Source organism: Anser brachyrhynchus (genome assembly GCF_964034855.1).
Source record: "Anser brachyrhynchus genome assembly, chromosome: 2".
NCBI lineage: Eukaryota > Metazoa > Chordata > Aves > Anseriformes > Anatidae > Anser > Anser brachyrhynchus.
The window spans coordinates 42,259,455-42,281,035 of record NC_137695.1 but is presented as its reverse complement, the minus strand read 5'-3'; the positions used below and the strand labels follow the sequence as shown (position 1 = coordinate 42,281,035).

General features: G+C 36.0%; 2 protein-coding genes across 18 annotated transcripts in view; both read left to right on the top strand.

Annotated features, from left to right (window-relative positions):
• The window catches only part of SLC4A7 (solute carrier family 4 member 7), a 144,993-nt gene extending 133,351 nt beyond the window's left edge, over window positions 1-11,642 (top strand). For all 8 annotated transcript variants that reach the window (XM_080579123.1, XM_080579127.1, XM_080579122.1 and 5 more), the window contains 8 exons: window positions 77-238; window positions 507-758; window positions 2,795-2,863; window positions 3,281-3,454; window positions 3,827-3,958; window positions 4,663-4,763; window positions 6,501-6,608; window positions 7,232-11,642. In XM_080579123.1, the coding sequence (XP_080435249.1) occupies window positions 77-238; window positions 507-758; window positions 2,795-2,863; window positions 3,281-3,454; window positions 3,827-3,958; window positions 4,663-4,763; window positions 6,501-6,608; window positions 7,232-7,313 (1,080 nt within the window). In that variant the 3' untranslated portion in view covers window positions 7,314-11,642. The remainder of the gene's footprint in view (window positions 1-76; window positions 239-506; window positions 759-2,794; window positions 2,864-3,280; window positions 3,455-3,826; window positions 3,959-4,662; window positions 4,764-6,500; window positions 6,609-7,231) is intronic.
• A 197-nt stretch (window positions 11,643-11,839) lies between these two features.
• Window positions 11,840-21,581, top strand: part of NEK10 (NIMA related kinase 10) — a 106,159-nt gene continuing 96,417 nt past the window's right edge. For 6 of the 10 annotated variants that reach the window (XR_013946229.1, XR_013946233.1, XR_013946234.1 and 3 more), the window contains exons 1-7: window positions 11,913-12,445; window positions 15,327-15,443; window positions 15,802-15,862; window positions 16,767-16,897; window positions 17,383-17,481; window positions 20,220-20,304; window positions 21,097-21,138. Coding sequence is in view for 2 of the 10 variants with exons in the window: in XM_080579133.1 (XP_080435259.1) it covers window positions 15,349-15,443; window positions 15,802-15,862; window positions 16,767-16,897; window positions 17,383-17,481; window positions 20,220-20,304; window positions 21,097-21,138 (513 nt within the window). In the remaining 8 variants the exon portion in view is untranslated. The other 4 variants (XM_080579132.1, XR_013946231.1, XR_013946232.1 and 1 more) reach the window with 4 other exon arrangements.

Below are 21,581 nucleotides of genomic sequence, written 5' to 3'. Positions count from 1 at the left end.
ACCTGTTCATTGCAGCTAATGTTTGTTGCAATAAAATCTGAAGTTTTAGTAAATTAATACTTATTTATTTTATCAGCCCACAAGAAAAGACCGTGGATGGTTCATAGATCCTCTTGGAGGCAATCCTTGGTGGACGCTGCTGATAGCTGCAGTTCCTGCTTTACTCTGTACCATTCTCATTTTCATGGATCAACAAATAACAGCTGTTATTATAAACAGAAAAGAGCATAAACTGAAGGTAAAAGTCCATCCATTTTCACAAAACTCTAATTTTTTGTAAGTTGAGTTTATTTTAAATCAGATTCATTATGCAAGTCTGTGAAACATTACCAGCAGCTGCTATATAAACATACATATTGACTAATGCAAAGAACTCTAATTTTTTGGGCCCTTCCAAAGTCTTTTAACTTTTTTAGTAATATATTATTTACCAACTATGTTATAAATCTTGCATAGTATAAATAGAAACTTTATCAAATGATTCATTTCTTTGCTTAATTTTACAGAAAGGCTGTGGTTATCATCTTGATCTGTTCATGGTTGGTGTTATGTTGGGTGTATGTTCTATCATGGGTTTACCATGGTTTGTCGCAGCAACTGTCCTGTCTATAAGTCATGTTAACAGCCTGAAAGTTGAATCTGAATGCTCTGCACCAGGAGAGCAACCAAAGTTTTTGGGAATCCGGGAGCAGCGAGTGACAGGATTGATGATTTTTGTCCTCATGGGTCTTTCAGTGTTCATGACCTCTGTGTTAAAGGTAAAAGAGTTTATTCCAAAATACTTGTATTTTTTGTTCTTCGGATTTTCCTTTTGTGATTTAGTTTTGGTGATGTTATCATGTTTTATTATGGTAAGTAAAACATATCTAGACTCATTATCAAGTTAGTTGAATAGAAACAATGGAGGAAGATGCAAGAAAACTGAACAAGCTAGAAGTGTAGTGAGTAGAGAAGAAATCAATCTATGTCTGTGTTATCTGATTTTCTTGCTAGCAACCTTTTTTAAAAACTGAGAGTGATAAAGTCACTTGAACAGAAGTAATGTAATATGGCCAAAGAAGCAGAAACACACAGTACTAGAAGTGATCATCAGAAATGACATTGCTCACTTTTCTTTATTTTCCAGCTTTTTAAACTGCCTTTGAGGTTTAAAGTGTTGAGATGACCTTACACAGCATCATGGTGTAATAAGAGATTCTGCAGGTCAAATTGTGGCCTCAGCTGACACTTTGCCTCTGAATTTATATCAGTTCAGTAAGCTTTTTGCTCAGATAAGAGTAAAATAAGTTTCACTTCTGTTTTGTTGTGCTGACTTCAGCAGTTAGGAGAGAAATAAATAGAAATCTTTTGCCAAAGTAGCAGTTGTGGCATAGAATTGCATAATTGCCAATACCTGTGAAGAATTTTGTGGAAGATAGATCACAATTCATTTCACAAACAGGTAGCTTCTAATGGCTGTTTAAGATTGGATAATGGGAGGAAATAGATCTATGAATACACAGCTATAGTTTATTATTAGAACTACATATTATAAATTTTTAATAACGGATCATTTATGCTTGTTAAAGACCTGAATAAAATAAAGCAATATTTAAAAATATATACTCAGATAAGACAATCTCTGGTAGAAAAGCTACCAAGAGCTCAGCTGTATAATGGAAATTGCCAGAATCAAAAGCAGAAATACTGAAATAGATTTATTGTTGCTCAAAAGCACTAAGTAAAGGTGCTGATTGTTGAAGCCTGATGTTTATTGCACAACTGATTCTTGGAAACTAATACTTTAATTTGTTGTGGGATCCAGCGTAATAGGAATGGGATTACTACAAATCACTCTATGAAATACTTTTCTTTTTCACTGTAAATGGCTGTTAGTGTTCAAAACAAAGAAGTAAGACAAAGGCTTGAATTCGTAAGCTGCTGTGCTTTTGTTCCATGTACTGATATATGCTGGTTTAATGTAGAAGTTAATGCTAAAGAAGTACTAGCATGTCAAATTATATAGCTCATGGTGAAGACGCTGTCTTCTATATATACACACACAGTAATGAATCCCTAAGGCATAGTTTTATTCCACACTATTTTAAGTTTCGGTAAAGGCTTTTGTTCAGGCTTGATAGCAGCAGTTTTTATTAAGGCTTCCAATTACATCTTGACTGTCCTTTATTCAGATCTTTCATGAATTCGGGAACAAAGCAAGCCTCATCTGCTCTGTGTAGGCTGCAGAGGCTTGATGGAAGTGCCACTGAAATCAGTGAACAACTTCATTATTTTAAGAATATTAGTTTAAATCTTACTATTGGAGCAATGTTTAGCCCTGAAAAAATAATAGATTTGTATAGATCAGTAGGTATGGTTTCTTTTTTGCTTCAGCTGATCCCGAAATACCAGCTTGTGGGGGGGGAACACTGCAAGCTTTCATGTGGCAGTTTCATGAAGCTGGCAGTCTCAATACAGTTCCTATCAAGTAGCAACCTTAAACCAACATCCTTAGCGTTAATAGAAGTATTGGTAGCAACCTAGAAAATGTTCATTCTGGACTGTCCATTCCTTACTACTTTTTTTAATCACGATGACAGGCTTACTAGCTCTACGGAAAGAACACAGGTCCTTCCCCACCTCCTAGCTTTTTTTGCTGTTCACTGCTACATTTATTCTCTCTGTAAATAGAGCCTCAGCCTGTACAATTTCTTCATATAAGTAAAATATGATGTAAAAACAGTTAATGTATTTAACGGACTGCAATGGTATATCATGTTGATTCTGCAAGTAACTGATGCTTTTTCATCTGCAGTTTATTCCAATGCCAGTTTTGTATGGTGTCTTTCTTTACATGGGAGTTTCTTCATTAAAAGGCATTCAGGTAAAATCTGATTTTAACGAACAATTTGTCTTTACCACTACAAGAAAAAAAGTTTAATGCATTATTTTACATCAGCATCAATAAAATAAGCCAATATTGTCAGAGTAGGATGTAGGATAATTTCTTAAGTGTCATGTTTAGTGTTCTTGCCACTGTCTTCACTTCTCAGTTTTTTTGTTTATTATTTTAGTGGTGTAGCCGAACAACAAATTTTCTGAAATACTCAAAAATGTCGTAGTACTAATGGTTAAGAGGAAAACAAAACGGCCCCCAACCCCACCTCCTTGAATTTTCAGTGTCCTTTGTTAGTATTTTAATTGGGATAAATTTATCTTTCTGGAGTGTCCTAAAATGTTTGTTTTGTTTTGGAGAGGAAGAAAATGATTAACTGAAGGATGTTTTTATTTTTCAATGCAGTTTTTTGACCGTATAAAACTGTTTGGAATGCCTGCCAAACATCAACCTGACCTGATATATCTACGTTATGTACCACTCTGGAAGGTCCATATCTTTACAGTTATTCAGCTCACTTGTCTTGTTCTGTTGTGGGTGATTAAAGCCTCCGCAGCTGCTGTTGTTTTCCCTATGATGGTAAGTTATCTGTTCTACAAGTTAATCGTTTGCCAAGAGTGTGTGCATCACCATCCGGTATCTCCCCAGAATGTATTACTACCTTAAGAGGGAAGGGAGTGGAAAAGAAACAAAAGAACTTTAGTAGTTGTTTACTTTTGAAACATGAAGACTTTTCTTATATGAAGATTTTTCATTTCTTGAAAAGTAAGTAATTCAGCTGTACAAAGCTACAAAGGGGAAATGATCCAACTTTCCAGTAAGGTAAAAACTAGTATTATTAAAAAAAAAAAAGGGCTGCAATTAAAAATACTGAATGTACTAAAAGTGCATGTGCATTTTTCTTAATTTCAATAGTTTAATATAAATTATTCTGTTTATGATTTCCTTAAGGTTCTAGCATTAGTGTTCATTCGCAAGCTCATGGATTTATGTTTCACCAAAAGAGAGCTTAGCTGGCTTGATGATCTTATGCCAGAAAGTAAAAAGAAGAAAGAAGACGACAAAAAGAAAAAAGAGAAAGCAGTAAGTGTAAAACCACTCAAACTGAGCATGTTATAAATCATTAGGAAATGCTTAATGGCACTTAAAGGATTTTAAGTGCCATAAGCATATGACTTTATAACCAAACATACATTTTGAAGTTCTCCACTAATGAGATTTAATGATAAAGAACAATTACTGGCAATTAAGGAAAGTTACTATTTCAAGGATGCTATTACTAGTTATGACTCTTTGCAGTGAAAATTAGCAAACGGTTTAGAAAGAACAGGTTCTTGGCACAAAATGTTGTTGCCTTTGTTTTTCATCAGGTGTGAAGGTGGGTAATGGATGAGAGAGAAACACAGTGTAGTAGGGATCTACTCTGCTTAGAGTAGAGACAAAACTGTTTACCATATAAGGGACATTCTGCTTGTGTTTGTGTGCAGAGTGGTAGTTAAAAACAACTGCTAGTCGGTAATAATGCACTTGCATAATTTCTCCATAAAAGTCTCCACTAACTGTACACCAACAACTTGAATTCCTTAAACTTAAAAAGTAACACCTCCTTCCCCAATTTACAGGTTTGTAATAAAAGAGGAGGTCTTAACTAGATGTCTTGCTTTAATTAGAGTACCTACAGGGAACCGTTCTGCCCCATACCCCTATTGAAATACATTGTCAGTGTGAGAACTGTTTTATTTCTGCTACATGACTAATTTTATCAAATGTTTACTTGAAATTTACAGGAAGCAGAGAGAATGCTTCAGACAGGGGACAATGAAAGCGTACACCTTCAATATGGAGAAGGAAATGTCTTGAATTTTCCTGTAAAAACCCTAAAATACAGGTATAATAAAATGCAGGACTTTAAAAAAGGTTTTGTATCAAATGATGTAATTTGGTTCATGCTGAGTTAGTTGTATGAGTTTAATTTTTTTTTCCCCCAAGCTTGTCACTCAGCCTTGATTAAGAAGTATTAAGGTATATCTCATGGTGTTAAGGTGGCATTTCTGTTGGTTTATTTTTCTTCTTCTTTAAAACTGCATCTTAATGATAAATTTACATGACGATCTTGAACAGATCAGATGACTCAATTTCAACCAGCTGTACTCAAGGTGAAGAAGCTTCCTTGGTCAGTTTTCATGGAGTACTTGTGTGCTACTATGCATGAAATACAACTAATAGCATCAGTTGAGCCATATATTTACCAGCCACTTGGAGTTTTCAGACAAAGTCTAAGTATGCAGTTCTTTGGTTTATTTAAGTGAGGGCTAAAGTCTGTAATTTCTGAAATCAAATGTTTTACAGGTAGCCTTATTGCTTAAGAAGGTTATTTTCTTAACATAAATGTGAGTGCAGTGGGGTTATCAATTCTCTTCCAGAAAAGGAAGTACTGGAATTTCACAGATTTAAAAAGTTCTTCCAGCAGTGAAAGGCGTTTTGCCTCAGTATGTATCTCTTACTAGAGAAGTGTTATGATTAGTAGCAAGGTATTCTACAGCTGTCAACACACCTGGAAGATGAGATAGATAAATAGCTTGTCAGCTTTTTTTTTCCTCTCTAGTATTAAGGGTGCCTAGGTTAAAAAATCGGGCTTTAGAGGTCTATCCTGACCTGGGTTGGGAACAGGCAGATTTGGGGGGGTTGGTTAGATATTCCTGCTGAGTCCTATTGTCTACTTTAAGAGCAGGCTTAACTTTAGCAACTCAAATGACAATGACACTAAAGCATTTTGTTTTAAATCGAGATGCTAATTACTCTTACAGTAGAACTATGATTGCACCAACTGTGTGCTTATGTGTTTACTATATATTTTACTGTCTTGCATCTTGTGGGGATTCCTGAGGTTTAAAAAAACAAACAAAACAAACAAACAAAAAAAAAAAAAAACAAACAAACAACAGAAACAACACACACACTTTGAAATGTTTCTGTGCTGATTTGAAGAATTTGAAAGATCTTATCTCCTGGAGTAGATTCTGAAGGTTAAGTGTGGAACAGAACAAAATACATACCTACAGGCAACACCGAAGTCGTCTTTACATGTAAATGTGTGAAGCTCATAGGTTTTGAAAGCTTACCACCTGTGAGGCTGAACTTCTGCAGGAGGTAAAATGAAAAGGTCCAGATACTGAGATTTACAGATTCTTACTACTTTTTAATCTCAATTGAATTACCAGTTTCATATTTTTATTAACATCTACTCTTTTGCACTTGATTATATCCTGGAAACTGCTTAAAATAATTCTGATCTATGAAAGCATTAGCAAAACAGTATGATTAATTTCATTTTTCCTGAACATGTTAAATAGTTTTCTGTAGTTACAGATTATTCAGAAAAGAGATGGTCACAATCTTGTAGTGATGTCTACGTGAGAAACTGTTTTGTGATACGTGATTAAGGCTGCACAAGCGAGTTAAACTTTTTCAAATTTTTGCTTAAATACCTTTGTAAGTGGTGAATTCAACATGTGGCTGTGTAAATATTGAAAGAAGGTACAACTGATGTAATTGATGAGTGACAATAAGTATAATGCTGTTGCAAGGTATTGAATACTAACCAGAAAGTATGTTTGTTCTTTAGCGTTGATCCCTCAATTGTAAACATATCAGACGAAATGGCCAAAACTGCACAGTGGAAGGCTCTTTCCATGAATTCTGAGAATGCCAAAGTAACCAGAGCTAACCTGAGGTAGCTATAATTACTCACGCATTTTCTAACTACTGTCTTGTGTTTAGCAGTTAATAGCTGTGCTCGTATTTCTTGAAATATATCTCAGAAAGTGAGCATACATGGTTTATAGATTTGCATTTACTTTTCACTTACAAGGAACTTGAATTTGAACTTAATTTTTGCTTTCTACTCTGAAATTAAACAATGTCTAAGGAATTCTAGTTGTTTTGTTAAATGTATTACAGTTTTAAAGCTACTCTTAATTTGCTTAATACAACTGTAAGCTACTCTGATGGGTTTAGGGTTTCTAGAAGCTTTATTAGACTGTGTATGAGCATGGGAATTGTTTGATCCTGAATATTACAAATGCCAGTGGGAATAAAAGGTAAGTCCAGCACTTTCACTGCTGCTGTCTTCCCTGGGTTGGTGTTTTTGTTGTATGTTGTGTGATGCCCCCCCCCCCCCCCCCCCCAGCTCACTTTAAATCTCTCTGCAAATTAAACCTGACTGAAATATCATCTTTGCTGCGTAAGAAATATACTTGAAAAAAGTGCTGTGTTGACTGTTGTGTATAAAATGTTTGATAAGCAACCTTTAGTAATGTGAACCATATCTCAAATGATCATCTTTGCTTTCAACAGCCCTGAGAAGCCGGAAAGTGTGAAAATAAGTGTAGAAGATGCACCTGTTGTGAAATACGTGGATGCTGAAACATCTTTATAGAACTGAACCAAGGGGAATTGTGTGTATTTGTGCGTGTGTATATATCACTGTAGGGTATTACACCATTGAAGTGTGATTTCCAATTTAAGTAATATGTATTTAATTCTGCCATTGTTTAGGGCACTGTAGATATGCTTACATAAGGAGAAGATTTTCCTACAAGTCAGATGAGTGGTAATCACACTTCAGCTATTTATTTTATCGGAAATTTTATTTTCATTTTTAAATAGGAAGGTTGTAATAAATGCATATTATTTTCAATAATCAGTATGTGCATAAAAGTTAAGTCAGCTTTTGCTGATGATTACTGGTCCACATTGCTTAGAATTTTGCAATACCTCTGTTTATAATGTGCGCTACAGAAGTTTGTTTTCTGTGCAGGAAATTACTGCTTGTTTTTGCAGGGTATATTTTTTTTTGTGATTTCATAGGTCAATTATTAATGTGCTGTTAACATGAACTACTGTGTTTTATGTCTCCACTACATGCTAATGTTATTTGGATTCTGTCACTCATATTTTACAGACATGGCCTAGAGCCCTAAGTCAGGTGGCTAATTAATCCTTAAAATATATGTAAATATTCTGTTCTGCTACTATTTTTTAAATACACTCTTGATTTTTCAGTAGCAGTATGAGTGCAGTAACTGTAGTTACAATCCCAAGTCAGTATTTGCCATTCTGGAAAGTCCACGTTTACACAATATAAATTAGATTTACAGACAGCAATTTGGTCTATAGGAAGTTATACATACTTGCTACACTGGCACTCTTGAATTGTTTTCCTGTTTTTACATTTTCCACTGACTTTGAAAACCTGATATACTCAGATGTAAGACTGACACTTCAGAGTATTTCTTGTCCTCATCAAAACATTTTGCTTGCTTAATTCATTTTAAAATTCACTGTGTATTTGATTAAATTTGCCATGGTTTAATTCTGTGATAGGTTTATGATCAGTATTATTTTATGGATTACAAATGGCTTGTGGTATTTGTTTGTACAGTTCTGATCTTCTCCATTGTAAAGGGCATATATGATAGCACACCAACTTAATTTTAAACATTTTATTTATTTTAATTAGTATAAAGTTTTATCATGTTAGAAGAATTGAAAAATTAAATATTCATTTATTAAAGTAAACGGGATTTTGGGGGGCTCACTGATAAAAAATGCAGTCAGTGCATTTTATTATACTTATTTTCAAGGTCTAGTGTTTAGCATTATAATATCTCAAATGAGAATTTTATGTGTAAATGAAAATCTTGATTGCTTACCTGCTGCAGTGTCCATTATTTTTTTTTTCTTTTTGCCTTATGCCTTAGTTTCTTGACTTTATTTCCTGGAATGGTCTATTTTCTGAAGTGATACCAGCCCTTTCTTGATGTGTTACAATGGCTTTAATTGGGATCTGTGCGAATTTCAAACCGAGAATATAGCTGTTTGCTTAATTCTGCCTTTAAGCAATGTTGGGAGTTTTACCATGGACTGCATGGTAAAATTCTCAACAAAGCAAAAGGAGAAGATTTTGGAGGAGGGCAGAGTTCATCTGAAAACACCACTTGAGGTGGAATTCTGGTGCTCTTCAGAGAAGTGACACTTGGACAGAAGATGATTGTATATTACTAAATAAACCAATCAGTGAGAATAAATGGAAATATTTAAAAACAGCTTTTAAGTTACACGCACTGTTACCTTTTGCTTTACATATAATGTAGTTGTTTTTGTTGTTGTTTATGTTCTTTTCCATTTGGCTGAATTGATAAGGCAGTTTACTGAAAATCATAACGTACAGCAATATAAGTAGTCCTACCCAAACTGTCATGAAGGCTCGGGTCAGGGAAAAAAACAAGTGAGGTCTGCATTACCAATTTGACTAATACTGTGTATGGCCTGTATTGATGCTCCTTTTTCCTTAGATAGTAGTGTAGCTTGTGCCTTACCTTGAGTATGGGTTCTTTCAGAAAATACCTGTTTTCCCTCTAGTCAAACTGAGATGCAATAAAACTATGGCAGATGGTTTTCCAAAACTTTAGCATTATCAAAAAGAATGAAAGAAAAAAAAGTAAACCTCAGTTGTTGACTGTTAGTTAGTTCCTAGTGAATCAAAGAGGGAAAATACTATTTTGAGCAGTTTACATAGTGTTATCCACAGTACATTACTCATGTACAAGTCTTCCCGTTAGTATTTTATACTTCATGTTCACAGCCCTACAATGATTTCCAAAGACCGCCCCCCCCCCCAAAAAAAATTAGTATAAGCCTCTTAGATTTTTAACTCTTTAATGCCAGAAATCAGGCTTCCCTGGTGCTGCACATCTTTTATCTGGCTTCTTCTGAAGGGTTAAGTTTGGGCCAATATTAAAAGAAGTGGGTATTTCTCTAGTGGATTTAAAAAAAAAAAAAAAGCCCACGTCTAATCACAGTATTTCTTCATTAATTGTGTAGACATTTTAATCAGTGCCAGAAGTACCATGACTTGCAAAGCAGTTTACAGTGACCTTTAGTTCCAGTGTTCTTTGTTAGTAGCATGTTATGCTTGCACTTTTCCCACCCCACACAAATATAAGACCTGGTATTAAGTGCATAAAAACCCATTGATAACTTATGTTTAAGTAATTTGCTGCTCATTTTACGCCACTTCTGCTTTAAAATCGTGCATAGTATTAAAGTAAAACGTTTAATGATATAGTTGACAGACCATATGTAGATTTATGTTTTGCCTTAATGGGTACAAAAGAACAGTGATAAATACTGTGCACTGATTCTTTCATAGGGATTAAGCCCTATAAAAATTAAGCCAATATATTTCCATTCCAACAGTTAGAGGAAAATAAACAACCCTGCACTTTTTTTAGATGCCTTGGTTTCCCGGAATGGAGCTTAGTGCTACTGTGTATCTGGCTGCAGAGCCACCTCAGGAAGTCCCTGTTTTTTGTTTTTTCCCTTTTCTTTTTCTAATTTATTTATAAATATGAATGTTTACATGAAGTGTAGGTCTTAATTTTGACCACTCCATTTAAATTATCGTCTAAAATATTTCACAGAAAATGCAGTCTCCTGTTTAAATTATATTCTACAAAACTCCTTAGTACTTTTCATATGTATTACAATTTCATTCTGTTTACATATGCCCAAGTTCATTATACTTTCTTCCTAGATTAATTTAGCAGCTCTAACAGGTCATCTTACATTGTTATTTAGTGAAATGTTCCAAATTGCCAAGTTTGTTGTCGTAAAGCCTGTTAGGATAGAATTTGGTGCCCTAGTGGGATTTTTCAAAAAAATGTGTTGGCCATTTTTTCTATATCTATTGAAAGCTCTCCAATAACTTTTCATTTACTTCACCTCCATCTTTGTCTTTATATGGTAGCTTCCTAATTTGTGCCCTTTGCAAAGGCAGGTGCAACTTGCTGTAAAATATATCTGTAACAAATTGGTGTCACGTCCCAGAACCTGCACCATTTTAAAGGGTTATCTTGTACATACGTTCTGTAAATCATAAGATAAATGGTTCATGATTTTGGGGTCAGAAATGTAGTCTGTTAGATGAGCATCGCTATGATTTTAGTTTTCATTTTGCTGTATGTGATTAGTAATGTTTTAATTACTCATCTAGTTCAAATTCATTATCAAGTACAGTACAACTGTGTGAAATACTTTGTTTATACCAACGGTAATTTATTTTACAGCAGACTGTAAGACTAGAAGCACACAGCTTTGAGTCAGTGTAAAAGTAGTGCTATAAATACAAAGCAAATTGCTTAGGATTTTAAGTCAATTTTATTTTGTAACTTTTTAGTGAAAACTTATAGGAACTTAGTTGTCGTTGAAGTTAATCTAAAGACACTTTCATATTGAATTTAGTATCTGTTGACATTTATTTGGAATAATGACTGAGTTTGAAAATCAGTACTTTTCTAAATGATGATTTATCGACAAGACACATGATTTATAATGGTTTTCTTTCTATCGTTGCTGATACTCCTGCGCAACTGGGTCTTCCATGGTTCAGCGTCTGTAGCTGAACTACAGTTTTGATCTTAATGCTGATTATTTGAAATGTGATAACTGTACGGTTCAAATTTTTATGACTGTTTTTCTAATTACAATGATGTTTTTTTATTTTAACAAAATCCAAAGCCAATGACAACATTATTCCAAACGCAGAACCGCTCTCTCTTCAGTTTCTATAGAAAACACGACTCTCAGACTTGTCTTTGATGTGAAAGATCCAGCCTTTATTGTTTTAATTACTGGTAGAATAAAATTATCTTTTGTAATGTTTCGGACAGTTGGTAAAAGCAATAAAAATCTACCGAACAATAAATCTGAGGCCTTTTGGCGTTTTTATTGCGGGCCGGGGGGGCGGCGCGGCCCTGCCCACGGCTGCCATGTCTGGGCCAGCGGCGTCCGCGTAGTCATGGCAACAGCGGTCGGCGTCGGCGGGTCGCTAGGGCAGCGGGCACTTCGCAGTGCCGCGCTTCGCGGTTGGCCACCGAGCCGTTCCTCGCCAAGAAGGCGGGACGCGATTGGCCGCGGGTTGGGGCTGGGGAAGCCTGGCCGCGGCCGGGAGCGGGGGCTGGCAGGTGAGGGGGGCGGCAGGGAGACCTCCATCGGGGCTCGGGGGGGCAGCGGGCGGCCTGGCCTTAGCGCCGCCGGGGGGTTAAGGCGAGGAGGAGAGGTACGGCGTGAGGATGGGCAGAATCTGCAGGTACAAGTTATGGTCTGGAAAATAGTCCAGAGACGCACGTTGCGTGCGGCCAAGAATTTGAGAATAGACCCGGCCGTTTATGGCTCCCCTTAAACTGGTGTGGTGCAGAGAGAGAACGACCAAAAACCAGCGGCTTGAATGTTCTTATTTGCCGGGAAAACGGGAACCTCATATTGGATCCTAATGAATCTCCAGAGAATCTTCAAAGAAGTGATAAAACAAAATTCAAGGGGGAAACACATGCATATGGAAGTTTTCATGTATCGTAAACTTGCAGATTTCCATATTGGTTCAGTTGATAAAACACACAGAACTCTTCAAACATTGTCTGTACGTGCTCACGAGCCGGGAGTTTCCTACGTTTGTGCTGCTGCTCAGTGCTGGTGCTTCTGGCTGCCGTGCTCTGCAAGAACAAGAGGGTAAGAGGTCTAGAGTTTCCTTCTGGTCGGAGGAGGAGAAGTACATTTTGGGAACCTTTTTTTGTCATCTTTGATCTTCCTCTGACGTCATTTGACCATTACTCGAAACACATTTCTATTTTGACAATAATATGTTGATAACTGCTCTTTTAAGGAGTGATTTTTCATCTGACCTCACCCAGCTTAGATACATTCCTATCTAGCAACAGCATCAGAAGTCTTACTAAAGCCAAGATATAACATATCTGTTGCTTCTATATCCAGCTTAAGCCAGTTAAACTTCTGTATATAATTAGGTAGTGGAACTCGGCCCCTGGAGTGATTAAGAAAGGAGTTCAAGGTCAATCAAGCAGCTAGTTAGCTTACAAAGCTATTTGTATCTGTTACTTACATCCACTAGTTATTGCTAATAAAGATTGTAAAGACCATAAGATATCATTTTGTTAAAGCGAGTTTCTAAGCATTGCGCTCTAGCTTGTGGAGGTAGATATATCCTCTTTGTGTTTTTGTTTATTTTGGGGTTTCTTTTCACCTTCTGAAGCCTTATGTGCTTGTGTCATCTGAGACAGATACTAGACTGGGCCACAGATCAAATCTGTTGCAGTAATTCCTTTGTCTCCTGTTTCTCATCATGTGAGTTCTTTCTGTCAGGGTTCCTGGAACATTTCTTGTCCTATCCTGCACGCCAGCACTATCAGAATGCATCTTTCTTCCTTTGTAATTGAGTTAACATAAATAATTAAACGTAATTATTACCAGTTAAAATGAATTAATTAATATTGCTCTCATTTCATTGTTTTAAATGGAATCGAATAAGACTCTACACTGTAAAGTTATTTTCATTAATGTGTTTCAGTTGTTTTTAAAAGTTGCATGATCTCAATCTTTTTCTGGCACTACCTGAATAAAGTGCAAGTGTTGTTTGGTTTGTTTCTTATGCATTACTCATGGGGCCAGCTTAATAGCTGGGGCATAGTTAATAAGATAGTTAATAGCCTGGCTCCATGGAAATTTCTTCTGGCACAAGTAAAGAAGAAACGCATGGGTGGGAACTTACTTAGTGATTCAGGAAAGTCAAGTCACTGTGTGAATTGGTAAGGAAATTTTTCATGTCTGTTTTCTCTCAGGTTTATGGCTGGTACAAGGAAAACAAGGGGTTGATCCTTCGGTAACCCCTCGCCAAGGGTGTGGTGCCAGTACACCCACCTGATTTCAGGACTGGCTACTGATGAAAGGATTTTCTGCTCTTCTCTCCACTTTCTGCAGCCGTGTACTCCTGCCCTCTGCCTTGTCAGCAGAGATGCTCATGGGGTGACTGTAACAGCTAAATTTGTAGAAAACTAACCATGCAAACAGAGTTATACAGTTTTCTGCTTGTTTAGTTCTCTAAACTGGCCCAGGTTTGGGTCTGGTAAGCTGATGAAGTGGAGAGGAGTGGCTGAACTTGGGAAGGGACAGGGGCTGCTGTTTTCACCGCAGCTGGCAATTACATTGGCTTATATCTGCAGGAAAGCTGAAGGGCACCAACACTTTAAGCCTCACGGACAAATGCTCCATTGTGTATATTGTCCCTGCCCTTGTACTTGGGGACAAGCTGTGGGGTGATGAGGGTTAAGACAGAGAACATGTAATTTGAATATTGGAGGAGAGTGGAGGAATTTCTTGGGGATCCAGATCAATGATTCTCTGTGCAGTTACTGGAGATAGGATAAAGGCTTGTCTAATACAACAGGAGTGGATGAACTGAGCTTACAGGACACTTCCCAGAGTGCACGAGTTCATATTGTCAGCAGTTGCATTTTGTGTATTTCTGTGCCTGATGTGAGAATGTATAATTGGGAAAACAGCTCTAATTTTCGGGAGGAAAACAGCAGCTTCTGATAGTTTACCATGCTTGTTTCCATCCTGGTCATTATCATCTTTGCCTTTATGAGAAAGAGGAATAAAAACCAATCGCAGTACTCTACACTGCACAAAGAGAAAAGAAGGCTATAGGATTTCAAGGAGAAAGTCCTGTTACAGACACGACAGGGAACATCCAAACTATCAGTGTTTAGTGAGTAGTAAAACAAGTAGAAAGAATCATGCAGTGGTACCGATCCTGTACAGTAAGTGGTACTTATCCTTGTTTTTTTTTTTTTTTTTCTTGGAAGTCAGACCTACTAAACCTGATGCAAATAAACGGAATGTTTGCAGTGGATCTAATGTGTGGTAGTGACCCTCACAAGGCCAATCCATTACATCTCTGTTCATCTACTGAAATAAGGTGTACCTCCCACTGCAAAAAAAGCTGGGTGCTGTTGGAATAAGGCATTCACCTGAAATTCATAAGACCTGGATTCCAACCTCTGCTAAAAATTTCTGTGCTTCTTTCCTAGACTGCATGATGTGTGCATCTCATTTATTTGTCAGATACCTCCTTTTTCTACCCTTGATCCATCTTTTGTAATTAGATGATAAATCCATTATCTCCTTTGTAGTCTGGACAACACCTTGTATGATACGACCTCGATGTCAGTCTGTAAGCACTGTGTAATATAACTAGCCAATCCGTGGTGAAAAATTAATGGTAAAAATAATAAGAAAAAGCTCAATAAAAATGAAGTGAAATAGCTAGACAGCCGGTATTATTTACCCTCACCAAAAATGTGTTGGGAAACTCAGGCTTCTGTATATGAGATTTATTACTTTCTTGTTAATATCTGGAATTCTAAAGAATATCTTCATGTAATGCCTGAAGTTTTTTGTGTTGCTAAAGTTTTTTTGTTTTGTAGAGCTGATTTTTTCTTTTTTTTTTTTTTTCGAGTCATCTCAGTTCTGTAAGTAGACATTTGTTGCTTAATGCTGCAGTAATATAACTCTGATCTACTTTATTTTTAAGGAAATGAGTTCTTAGTCATGCAATGATGACGATGATACACACAATGCCTGATCAGGACAAAAAGATGAAGAGCATAGAAAAAGCAACAGACAAAAAGCCTCATGGGATTTCTGTGAGGTATAGTATCTGACGTCTTTGTTTGAACTTCAGCAAGACCCACGTGGAATTTGCACTAGCTGCCAAAGCAGAATGCTTTAATTTGAAATGCAGTATAAACATGACAACTGTTACTCTGGTCACGAAGTTTATTTACACCTTTGTTGATTTAACGCATTCTGGAGAAGCTATAAATTCTTCTCCATGTAAAATGAGGACACTATACACCAGAAAACTTTATTTTCTGTCAGTAGGATTGTTGTTTGTTGACCTTCTTTACTATTTAAAGAATATTTTTTACTATTTTACTATTTACTATTTAAAGAAATACGTTTATGTAGCTATTAACATATATTTATGCTATTATGTTTTATCCTAGGGATTATTCCGATCTTAAAAGACTTCAGTCCCTCTTAAATGTTCTGTCAGGCAAACAGCAGGTATTTTTCAATAACTATTATTAAACATGCTGAAGACTTGTATAATTATAAATAATGGTGATTATGGTTTGTGGCAGATACTTACGATATTGTGCTCTATTATGATGAAAAGTTACTAAAACCTTGTGTAGTGGATGTGGTGGCCCCCCCACCTCTGCCTGCAATATTAGTGCTTCTCTGTGGGGCAAATCCTACTCAGAAAGGGTGAAAGGGTGAAAGAATGAAACTGAGCCAACTCCCATCCTACTCTGCCATAATCTTTATTTAAACAGGAAAAACAATTACTTTATGTCACTATCTCAAGCAGGTTGTATCCAGCTATTAACACACACAGTCAGTTACCCTCACGGATTTACTCCACACCCTTCCACAATCTCACAAGAAGGAAGGTTAATAGATTTATTAGTTACAACATGGTGAAGAGTAATAAAGTACAAAAAATTTTAAAAAATCAACATTTTAACCGTAAACAGTTTGTCTTTGGAGAATAACACTTGAGCTAAAAATCTTCAGGGCATAAATATCAGTGCACGAAACTTCTAGGACATGGGAAAATCTTCACCTCAACTCACAGAATTGAGACAGGTAAGAAACAGAAAATGAATATATGTTGCAGATTTTCTCAAGCTTTACTATTATAAATTTGAAAAGATACTATTCCTAATATTTTATGTCTCCACACACATGTTTTCCAGCCTTGCTTTGCATCAGTGTCCACTTTGGTTTTGTATCGCATGATGTGTTTATGTGTGTGTATTTTACAATGGCAGTTATGGATGGAAAGTTTAATAGTGTCTATAGTTCAAGCCAGAACTTGAGAAAAGGTACTTTTTCTTGTTAAAATTCTTGTAAAACTGTTAAAACCCACTCTTTGTCTCATGAGTACCCTGCTTTTCCTCCTTAGCTTCCAGCTGTAGGTTTCCAAAGTGGTCAATCCAGCATAACAAGAAGTCTGCAAAACGTCAAAAACAATGGACAAAACCCTCATGGTCAGTGGCAAGAATCAACTGAAGCTGTTGAGCTTGAAAACTTTAGGTAAAAGAAAGAACTAGTACGATGGTACTGTGTTGTATTTCTGAACATCTTTATGTGTCTTAGACTTGGCGAGGTGTTGAAGGCATTTATATTTGTATTTAACTGTGTTTCTTGTACTTTCATGTTAACCCGCTGAGATACAAATTATATACTTTTAATTTTCTAAACCTAACTGTAAATATTTTTGCTTTTGTAAATTTGACACATGCTTCCACTCGGTAGAGTGGACTGTTGAAAAATTAATATACCCAATTTAAATAAAATAGTTTCTTTATTTGGAAAGCTTATAATATTCCATTATAGTAGTCCCAAGTTATGCAAGAGACAGACTGTTCTTCCATACTTATTAGTGTCTGGAAATCTGAAATTGTGTTATTCCATTGTAAGTGCTCATATGATATTTCTTAACTTTCCTTGCTAGTGTTAAGTTTTGGCTTGTTAAAAGATAATTACCAATTCAGCATTTTCCTTATATTTTTCATTAGTGTGACCTACAAGAATGAGAGAAATTTTAGCAAACATCCCAGACATAAGCTGTTTCAAGAGATCTTTACAGCTTTAGTTAAGAACAGATTTACCTGCAGGTCAGTATATTGAACACATTCACACCCAAGGAGGGATCACACTTTTTTGCCTTAATTAGAGAACCAATGTGTGGATAAGGCCTGGTATATATATGTTTCAACAGCAGACCTCTATGTGGAAACTAGTAGCTTCACATCTCTGCATAATCTTAGTTTTAATATTTTAAACAATCATTTTGGGGTTAGCTTTGACGACTGAATGCTTGGGTGCCTGGGATAGAAGAAGGAAGGACTGGGTATGTTTTACAAAAATTGGATGACCGAATTCTAACATCTGCTGTGTTTTCTTTGATCATTTGCCCGTATCTGGTATTTGTAATCTATAGTTCCTTTTTCTAAATAGTTTTGTTCTTATTTTATTGATTTTTATTTGTATTTTATGGAAAAGCCCTTTCTTATGCTGCTGTCATTTGGTTGAGCAAGAAAAACATGCAAGACCTTCAAAAAATAGGGGAGTAGAGAAAGATGTTTTCTGGAAAAAAAATGTATTTTTCAGGATTTCTTTTACTATACACCACTGCTGTGTGATGTATTTTTCCTTTTTCAATCCAAACTACATTTTCTAAAAAATCCTAAATGATACAGAAGCTTAAAGGAGGAATCCTAGAACATTTAAATGTGCTAATATGTAACAAATTGATTTTATGTAAGTACCTGAAAACCACCATAAAATTCACAGTTTGCTTAGACACTTTTGCAGATTTAACTAGGGAATTATCTCATCTTTAATTGTTTAAATAGCAGGAAATTTTAAGACAAATCAACAAATCATTTAAATGATTGTAAATCTGGAACCTCTTTCCTTCTTTCCTTTTTTTCTTTTGCAAGGGAACTTTATGATCTCAGTACCTATCCACGTCACATCAGTGGCTCAGCTTCATTTGCCAAAAATTTAAGTGTTTAAGAGTAACTTCTTAAGAATAAGAAGACACAAAGAATAACAAGTTCTATTTATACATTACGGCATACCTAGCTCATATTTTAGTTTTCGTTTTCTTTGGTACCCATCGGTGATTATGATGATATAACAAAACCAGCATCTTGTATTATAAATGTAAGCAGCCAGGTAAGGTTAATGAAACAAGCATATATTAATAAATTTGATAGACCCTTAGGATAAGTAATCACCTTACAAAGGTGATTTAGTTACCTTTTATGAATATTTTACTGTGTCTGTGATGGTGTCCTCACTTTGGAACAACTGCCGTTGCATTGTGTCAAAGCCTTAGAAGTTGTCACCCTGACCTGTATTACATACTTTTACTTGCATAGCTATGTTGTTTGGGGTGCAAATTGAAAAATCACACCCACTTCCCAATGTCACTGTGTCAGCAGAAGTCCTGGTTGGAGATAGTTCTGTTGGCAAAAAAAAACACCGTGATGAGTAGAACTTAAGTTGTTTGGATAAGGAGTGTAACTAAGCAGGCAGAAAAAAAATCCTGCTGGCATATGCTGGATATACACTAAGGTCTCTAGTAACGTGAATAGGTTCTCAAATGTTAACCAGGCTCAGAGAATTACTGTCCCCTCAGAAACGTGGCAGATGTGTTACACAATTAAAGAAACTAACATCTGCCAAGAGTCAATGCTTTTTATAAGTATAACTTTGTAGAGCCACCATTTAAAGTAAGCTAAAGATAATTTTCTAATTTGACTTACAAATTCTTGCCTGCCAGTATATGGTTGCTGTTCACTCTCCATGAAAGTTATGCACTTCTTGAAGTGGCCAAGTATGGAAGCATAATGAAAAACACTATTACTTTGGGCAGAATGTTGGCGTGGAAGGGCTGAGATTTTGCTAGTTTCTACTTATAAAACGTTTATTTTTATCAAAATATTTTTAGCCATTGGCATCATTCCCAACTGCAAATGATAAAAACGTAAGAGAGCTGCCACGTCACATAGACTTCTGTTCCTTGGAAACTTGCCAAGATACAGATTCTGTCCTCTCAGTTAACAAAAGAAAATCCCCAAAGATATCTGAATGTTTGTTTGTTTGTTTGTTTTTCGAAAAGGAAAATGGTGATATATACCTACAACAAACAATAGAAATAGTAATTCCGTTTCTGGTATTTATACAGGACTGCCGTCCCTGGATGCTTTGTGCTTTCTGCCAAGTCTTGTGCTGGAACTGTATGCAGAACCATAAAAGAGGAAATTCTATTTGGAAACAAACAAAAAGAATGAAAAAAAAAATCCGAAGACTAATAGTACTCAAATTTTAAAACCCAAGATAGATCATGATCATTTAAAAATAAGTATTTCAACTCTAGCTAGTTTAACTTCCGAAGCACCCATGTGGTCTTATTATATATTTATGCAAATATAAGTTGTGAGCTGAAGTTTGATGTGTGCTTTTAGTGCTTCTGCCTTTTGGGCCTTGATCCAAGCACTTAAGTTTCTATTGAAGTATGATCAGCTTGTGCTTAGAGATAAGCATGTACTTCCCTGCATCAATTCAGTGATAGTAAATGTTGGCTGATAGTGTTCATATAATCAATTAAAAATCAAATAAAAAATCAAAAAATCAAATAAAATCAATGTATTTGAACTTGTCACTATGTTTGAATACAAATGGTATAAAAAGTCTATAGCATAGAATTTTACAGTATGGTATATTGTACAGTTGTAGTTTAGTAATCTTCTAGTCAATTGATTCCTGAATCCAAATTTTTTGTATAAGTATTTTTATACTTCTTTATTGTATTTGGTTTATGTTTTGGATATTTCTTTTACAGAGAGTGGGTTAATCAAGCTCCATCCATCCATTTTCTTAGAGTATTAATCTGCCTGAGATTATTAATCAGGGATCCATGCTACCAGGTCAGTATATCAAAGTGTTGTTTTTTTCTTGGACAAGAGGATGTATATAACATCATGCATATGGTTGTGTTGGTGCATGTGTATATAAATGTGTATATTCTTATGGACGCACACTTAATATATACATGCACCTATTTTTCTATATGCAAAGATGTAAGTGAGTTGCAAACAGATTTCAGTAGAGAACATGTACTGTTACTGGGTAACTATTTTTTCTGGTATTTGTTTCTTGTAGGTTTTGGTGTTGCTAACCCTAACAAAGAACCCATAAATCTCCATAACAGATGTCTTGGTCATTGCCCAGAGCCCTAGACTGTGTACTTGACTTTACTTCTCTGTACAGATATGTAAAATTTCCATAACGTACTAACTGAAGAAAACTGAAAGCTACCTATTCCTCCTAGCAGCCTATTTTTCTGAATTACAAACAAGCCGATTTTTTTTTTTTCTGGCTGTTATAGCCATTCTTCACAAGACAGCCCCAGACATCTGTTAAGATATTTGTATTGTATATATATATTTTTTTTGCATGTGTTGCAAAGCTTATACTGTTGTTCTAATTTTGGAATCTTTCAAATTTCACCTCTGTGTTTTCATTTATCTACTTATTGTAAGTAACTCTAAACTCTGAAAGTGCTAAGCATCTCCAGAATGCATTGACTTTGATCACTAGAGTTAAGGTTTCTCAACATTCATAGTGAACAGGACATTTATGTTCAAGCATACTCTCATTGGTAGTGCCTTTTGTATTCTGACTCTATTTTTTTTGTCTTTTTATTTTCTTTCTCTTAGGAAATGCTCCACAGCTTGGGTGGGGTTGAAAATCTAGCTCAGGTAAAATTCCTCTTAGTACCTGTCCTGGTTTTGGTTGGGATAGAGTTGTTTCTCCTAGTAGCTGTTATGGCACTGTGTTTTGGGTTTAGGATGAGAGTAATGCTGATAACACACCAATGTTTTAGTTGCTGCAGAGCAGTGCTTACACAGAGCCAAGGGCTTTTCTGCTTCTCATGCTGCCCTGCCAGCACGGAAGCTGGGGGTGCCCAAGGAGCTGGGAGGGGACAGAACCAGGACAGCCGACCCAAACTGGCCAAAGGGTTGTCCCACACCATGTGGTGTCATGCTGAACAATAAATATGGGTTGGCTGGCAGGAGTAGGGGTTAGGGGCAGCTGCTTGGGGACAAGCTGGGCAGTGGATGTTGAACAATTTCATTGAGCACCACTTGATTTGTATTTTCTTTTATTATTATAATTATTATCAGCACCATCATGATCATCA